Raw genomic sequence first — 7,757 nt, 5'->3', positions numbered from 1 at the left:
CGAACGACGGATGGTTTTGGGTTGGGCTATCTTTCTAAGCTAAAATCATTTCAGATTTAAATTTTGTTTTTTTAAAGAAATTTAACCACTCAAATTGAATTGGTTGGATTTTAAAGTGTATAAAAAATAAAAGTATAAATATAATACTATATAAATCTAATACTATTTACTATATCATGTACCAAAAAATACTATTTACTATATTTAAAAATATTTTTTATAAATTTTTAATTAGATTAATAATTAATTAACTCATGACATTAAAGTAAGTAAAGATTCAAATAAATAAATAAAATAAAATATTATAAGATTTGTCATAAATTGTAATATTTTATAAAGTATTCAAAAGATATACTTATATGTAGTTTGATATAAAATACTTATAAAAAATATGTTTGTTATGATGTGTTGTCAGGACCGTGGCTGAGGCGGCGCGAACTGTGCGACCGCGCAGAGCCTAAAAAATGGGCCCCAAAAAAGTATATACATAGTAACGTTTTTCAAATAAACGCTATTATAGATGGACCTATTACTACGTTTTTAAAAAAAGCCACTATTATTGCTGCTTTATTGATAAAACGTCATTATAAATGGATCTATCACTGTGTTTGTCAAAAAAATATCGCGATTGTTGTCCTGAAATAGAATATATCTAAAAAATAAAGGTCTCTTTATAAGAATTTATACATGACTCTCAAAAATCCAGCCACGGCCCTGACCATTGTTTTTAAAATCTAGAATCTTCATTTTTTTAATGTAAGATTAATATCTCTATCTCTCTAAGACCTCCCTAAGACGTGACACACACCCCCTCCAAAACACAATATTATAGATTTTCACAAAGAAGAAAAGTAAGAAAGCTTTGTGTTTGTTCTTCTTTTGTACAAGTGTATTACAAGGTGAATTCTAAATTACGTCTGGATCATTTGACGAATTCGGGAGCCTTGCTAGCTATACCGACTATCGTACATGCATGAAGCCTCGAGAATGATGCCTTGCGATCCACGTGTTTTTTTAAAATCATCTGATGAACCGTGCGACTTACAATAATCGCAAGGTGATCCAAACATCTTTTAAGAGTACTATAAAAAACATTCTAATGGAAAAATCATGAGACGAATTCCAGAAGTACTCAACATCCACGGAATGTATGATTCACGAAATGTAAGATTATCAGTAGGAATAAAAGATTAACATGGAATAAGATTACTGAGAATGTCGTATTTTGTGTTTGGTTTAGCAGGAATGTAAGATTACCGTGTTTGGTTAAAAGAATAAAAGATTATTGGAATATATATTTGACTAAATTGTTCTTGTTATATATATTTTTTTAACAAGTTGAATTCTACTATAATATTACTATAATTAATTTATATATTCTCTTTAAAAAATTTAAATTCATAAAATTTATATAATTGTTTTTACAAAATTGAAAAGATAAATAGGTTTAATGAAATAGTAAAAAAAAAATTAATCCCTGAATTTCATATAACATTTTAATTATAGATTTTTTTTTGTAAATATAAAATAATTTAATGATAAATTTATAATTTAACATTCGTAGAATTTTTATTATTCAACGACAGAAGAAGAGTATTTTTGAAAAAAAATTAAGGGCATTTTAGTCCAAAACGCTGATAATCCAACAATACCTAAGGGAATGTGGATAATTACATTCCCGGTAATATACCCAAAAAATCTATTGTTAATAATAAAAGATTATCGGGAATGAGATTATCGGCCAACCAAATGAGGAATGAGGATTTCATTTCCCTGGTAATACAACATTCCTTGAACCAAACGGAGTCTAATTGAAAAATAACCTTCTCTGCCTCCTTTATCTTTTCTTTTTTTTTTTCTTCACTAAGAGTTTAAATTAGATATGACATAGGAGGTGGTTGTAGTGTGATAAAGAAGCAATCAAACGACTTCCTTGGTCCTTCCCAAACGGCTTATATGGCTTAATCTCACTTGATGACTTGAAAAGTCTATAAAACTTCTCCTGCACAATAACTCACAATTAAATTAACTTCTATTACAAGCAAATCAAATGCCTCCCTAACTAACTGCTACTGGGCCATTCATTACCCCTTCTTAATTCCGTTCCCCTATCCCGTTTTTTCTGAAAAATATAACTATAAAAAATTAAATTAATTAATTAGCTTAGCTTAGGTTAACTTGGAATCCTTTCATTTAACGGAACATATAGTGTCCCTTTATTTATATATCATTTGCTTTATTCATTTATGACGTGGAATTTTGATCTTACATTTTGTTTAACATTAAATGACTTAAATACCCATAACGAGTGATTTAAGATGATTGAAATCCAGAGGTGACACTGGGTTAAAAGTTGGAAAGAGATAGGGGTGTTTATTTTTAATCGAATTAACGGACCGAATCGAATTAGTTCGGTTAATTTGGTCGATCACCGAATTAATTGAACGGTTAATAAATTTTTTAGAATTCGGTTAATGATTAATTCGATTCAAAATGGTTAATTAACCGAACTAACGTTAAATTAATCAAATTAACCGAAATTAAATTTTAAATTTTAAATATATTATATATAACATATGAGTTCAACCCAAACCATTTAAAATTCAATTAATAATTTAAGATACAATACTTTTAAACATAAATCAATATTAATTAATTAAAAATCCATAAAAAATATTTTATAATTATATATTATTTAAATTAATTGTAAATTAATTTTTGAATTAAAAAATATTAAATTTTTATATAAATTAGAAAATTTTAAAAAATTTCAGTTAATTCGAAAATTAACCGAAATTTATTAGGTTCGGTTAATATTTTCAAAAAAAAATTAATTCGATTAACAGTTAAAAAAATGTGGTTAATAATAATTCGATTCGATCAGCCACTGATTTAACCTAATGAACACTCCTAAAAAGAGAGGAATTGGATAAAAGGGTAATTCTGTAATGTGCTTGTTTTAACGGTTTTGATTCCAGAATTCTTCTCTTCGATTCGCGGCGGGCCCTCTTTTTCCCTCCAAATCTTTCTTCTATATGCCCATTCATCAGATTTCTTCATTTGGCTTTGACTGTAATTTTTCTCTCCATCCAAACAAAACGAAAAAGGAAATGTAAACCACAAATACCTCTCTCCCTGCTCTAATTCGAAAACCAGAAGTGTTCTTTAAAAGTTCAGGTGAGCGTCAAATTTACTCCGATTTAATGTCTTTTTCTTGCTTAATCTCTGCTCTTTTTTTTTTGTTTTATACGGCTGCATTTTTTAAAATCCCTTTCTGCTTCTCCTAAATTATTTTTCAGGCATCAGTTCATTCAATCGCAAATGCAAAATGACAATGTTTCAACTGTCTACGCTGACCTCACGGCGAGACAATCGAACGATCACCTCGGCGACGGAGTTTACTCCTCCTCCGCAGCTACCGCCTCTCTTTTCGCTCTATATGATCCCCATATCCTCACGCAACAGCATCAAGATATGATTAACCGCCACAGCCTTTGCCTCGCTCGCTTCCGCGAAGCTGCAAAAGAAGCCGAATCACTCCGCCAAGAGAATACTTCTCTGAGATCAGTCAATCGCGACCTCAACAAGCAACTCAGTGCAATGATCCAAGCCTCAGTCCAGAACCACTTTGCATCCTCTGATTACAACACCACGCCGTTTGAGTTGGTGAACGCTTTGGGAGGACTTTGTCTCGGTGGCGACGGTGTAGGAAAAGAAGTTTCTGATGTGGAAGATGAAGTGGATTTTGAGAGGGTTATGTTGCCTAAGAGCATATCCGTTAGGTCCAATGGATATCTGAAGATGATGAGTGAAGTTGGAGCAGTGAGCCATCGTGGTAAAACTCGGGGACTAACTCGGGCCGCTACTGCAAATGCTTCTCAACAGATCAGTGGAGCTGTGAGTTTAATTTTAACTTTCTTTTAATTTTTCTTCTTATGTCTGTTTGGATTGCGAATTCATAATTTCCAGTTTACTATTGTGTATTTTTGTTTATTCTGCCATTTAATTTCCAGTAATATTTTTCTCGCAGCAAAACAACAGAATAGGAACTATTAATTATATTGCCTTTTATTTTATTTTATTTTATTTTATTTAATGAATGCCTTCTTTGTCTTGACAACGAATTATTTTAGAAGCAACCAAGCTTATATTATTTGTCATTAATATCAGTAATAGATTTACATTTGTTTCTTGTTCTTGGTTAAATCCTTATAATAGATCTGCTGATTAAAATTATAGGCGAATATGAAGCAGAAGGTTTGCGCGCAAGGAGGGAAGGAGGAAGAAAAGTCACTTGAACTGGAAGCATACAACCAAGGCATGTTAAAGACAGAGCTCTGCAACAAATGGCAAGAGACTGGTGCCTGTCCATATGGTGACCACTGCCAGTTTGCTCATAGTATTGAAGAGCTCCGCCCTGTAATACGCCACCCTCGATACAAGACTGAGGTCTGCAGGATGGTCCTTGCCGGTAATGTCTGTCCTTACGGTCATCGATGCCATTTTCGTCACGCACTTACTGAACAGGAGAAGTCCGTTGGCCACATAAAGACCAGAATCAGGTAAGCCTACTCCATTGGCTGATTATAATATTGGTTGCTGGCTGCAGATGTTCATATTTTTTTTGAAAAAATAATACGCTTTTACTGAAGAAGGTATGAACACATTAAATTTCGAAATCTAAATCATAAAAGAAGAAAAAGGAAGGAAAAAAGGTTATGGACGGAAATTAGTAGAGGCTTTGTTTTCCGGGATAGTGGGAGATTTGTTGAGGTTATTAGGGATATTCACCCTTGTCTTTAACGTCTCTAAAAATATGTTTGTTACTTCAAGTCGCATGAGGACTTGTTGGGATAACCCAAACAACAATTCAACCAAAAAGGGACCATTAATGGTAATAATGTTTTTAGATTCTGGCAAAGTAAGCAACTTCTTTGGAGTCAATATTGATGTCATTAGCCTCTTGAAACTTTTCTTGGTTAATTTTTTTTCCATATACTTAAACATGCAGTTTCTCGTTTTCAAGTTGTAACTGGTTCTTTACATCGGATGCTTTGATGAAATTTTGCATTAAAACTTTTCTTCTTTACATTTCACACAGAGTAAATTACTGTTACGCGTATCACAAATAAATCAATTCTACTGCCCAAACTTACTATGTGAATTAACCACCAGAGCTAACATTGGATTCAAAACCTCACATTTCCAAAGAATTATTACCTCATTCTTATTTTGACACATTTAGCTATATAGAGATAAAATGAGGTTCCTATATTTTTTTTACCATAATAAAACTATCCAAGGATGAGATTGCAGCGATGGGTGTTAGAAATATGATATAATAAAATGTAATTAGTTGGTATTGGATTAGTCAAAATTAACTGAGTTTGTTAAATGTTGGTTAGTCTGCTAGATCAAACTGTAAAACTCGTTTTAATGTTGCTATATAAGTACTGTTTGTAATGAGTTAAAGACTCGAGCATTTTGTAATTCATTTTCACATTTAGTAAAACAAAACCGCCTCTTTCACAACTTATCATCTTCATTCACTGTCATTTACCTTCCGATCATCTCCTGGTCACTACGCCTCCTTTTTTTACAGATGGAAAAATCACATCAACATCTTTGATTGAGGCTCGTAATATAATAAGACAATAAATTTGGACTAAGGTCGAATAAAAAGTTTAAAAGAGTAGGGATTCCTACCATTCCAAGCAACAAACGAACTTTTGGGATGAGAGTGAAGCACACCAAACCCATGATCAAAAGAACGAATAAAAACAACATACAACATAAAAACATAAAAAAAAAAGGAGAAAAGAAAACAGTATATTGATTAAATCCGAACAATTTGTAGACGACATTTTGCTCTGTTAAAGGGTTAGATGTCAACTACCGAGACAACGAGAATAAATGGCGACTTCATCATTAGAGATGTTATGCCTGTTTGAAAAATAATGAATATTTGAAAACTTTGAGTCATATTTTTAATAGGTAAGGGTAGAGGTTCGAATTATAAATTATGATTTTATATTCTACTTCACAAGGCTTTTATAACGGTATACTATATGCATAAAATGGTTGAGTGATAATGAAAAATTGATGTTCAAAATAAACTACTTGTAAATTATATCGAGTAAAATAGAAAGCTTATATCCTACATTGGTGGGATAGTAAGTATGAAAAGTATTTATATACATTAATCAACTTTTTTTGAATAATTGTAACTGAATTTTAATTAATAAAACAATAAAATGAATTAGAATTACAACGCACCCAAACTGCCTAGTAGATTACTTCACAAGAGCATAGAAAAACTATTACAAGAACATAAATTATTATTCAAAATTCAAGAAATTTTTTAATATTTTAGTTCAATACAAAATACTTTTTCATTTCTAAAATAAGTTAATATCTTTTTGAATTTTGTTTAGAATTAAAAAAAGACAACTATTTGAAAGATAACTCTGTTCAAAATATAAGAAAAAAAAAGATAACTATGTCCAAAATATAAGAAATTGAAAAGTATTTAAGAATTTGAGGAAATTATATTATCACCATTTTAATTGAAAAGCACTATTATTGATAATAAAATATCATCATCAAAAGAGAATGACAAAGTAATAATATAATTTTGAAAATAAATACTTTCACTAATAATGATTAATGGAGTTGATACAAGTAATAAGCAGTTTGATATCGTTTAAGTAAATTTTAAATTCAAATTTTTATATTTGTAGAAAAATTTTCACCAAAAAGACTCGCTTATTAAAACTAATAAATTGGTCCAGATTAATTAGAACAAAACCCTAAATAGAGTGGGTAACAAAAATAAAAAATTAAAATGGCGACTAGATCCCTTTACCATCCAGCAATATATGCTTATCTTGTCATTAACAAATAACAATTTGACAAAAGTTAAATATGAGTGGTAAAAGATGCATAACAAACAATTAAAGGGCTAAACTGACTTTTTCATCATCACGGAAAATATGTTTATCTGGTCGGTCACTAACCAACTACAATTTGACCAATATCACGTATTCAACGACCAAAATACCCAAGAAATATGTGAAAAGAAAATAGGACTAAAGTGATATTTTGGGCATAGTTGAGGGATTAAAAAAACATCATTCTGCCTACCTCGAAGGCGTCCACATGAGCACATCACATAAAAACATCTGTAAATTGTAAGGGGTACTAGGGCTTTCGTCAGCGTCCTTGAAAATTTGTATAAAAGGAAAGGCATCGCCGAGTATTGATATTAGCTTAAACGCTGAAGAAGGGGATAAACAACGGCCGGTGAAGAGGAAAGCGGTGAGAGAGATACTGAGAATTTTTGGGAGTGGGGTGTTAGGAAAGATGCTTTCTCTTCTCTGTTGATCTATAAATAAACATACAAGAGATTAGGTCAAATCTTTCCTATACCCCCCATTCCACTGATTTCCGGCTCTTCCTCTCCATTTTCTTTCTCCTCCGATCCTTTTCTTCCATTTCGTGCCTGGCTCGGTAAGTTCAATCGCTACTTCTCACCTAATTTTCTCATCTTTCCTTTTATATTTGACCAGATCTGTTTGTTTATCCTTTCTCTGATCTTCAACTGTAAAATATATGTCAGCTTCCATGGATTTTCTGAGAGTTCGATTTATGAACCTCCGTGGTTACACGGAGATGAAATCACAGATCTATATACGCTTGAGACCTCCCCTTTTGAAAATTAATTAGCTCATAATTCTTGTTCGAAGAGAAAAATCTGT

General features: G+C 31.5%; 1 protein-coding gene across 1 annotated transcript; it reads left to right on the top strand.

Moving 5' to 3' along the window:
- Positions 1 to 3,321: 3,321 nt before the first annotated feature.
- Positions 3,322 to 4,566, top strand: LOC120178263 (zinc finger CCCH domain-containing protein 15-like). The gene is made up of 2 exons (XM_039184176.1): positions 3,322 to 3,897; positions 4,240 to 4,566. The coding sequence occupies exons 1-2, from the start codon at positions 3,322 to 3,324 to the stop codon at positions 4,564 to 4,566; spliced, it is 903 nt and encodes a 300-aa protein (XP_039040107.1).
- Positions 4,567 to 7,757: the final 3,191 nt, after the last annotated feature.

The sequence above is a fragment of the Hibiscus syriacus genome, unplaced genomic scaffold, assembly GCF_006381635.1.
Source record: "Hibiscus syriacus cultivar Baekdansim isolate YM2019G1 unplaced genomic scaffold, ASM638163v2 tig00112344_pilon, whole genome shotgun sequence".
Classification (NCBI taxonomy): domain Eukaryota; kingdom Viridiplantae; phylum Streptophyta; class Magnoliopsida; order Malvales; family Malvaceae; genus Hibiscus; species Hibiscus syriacus.
Note: the sequence above shows the minus strand (reverse complement) of the source record. Positions and strands in the feature narration are given on the sequence as shown.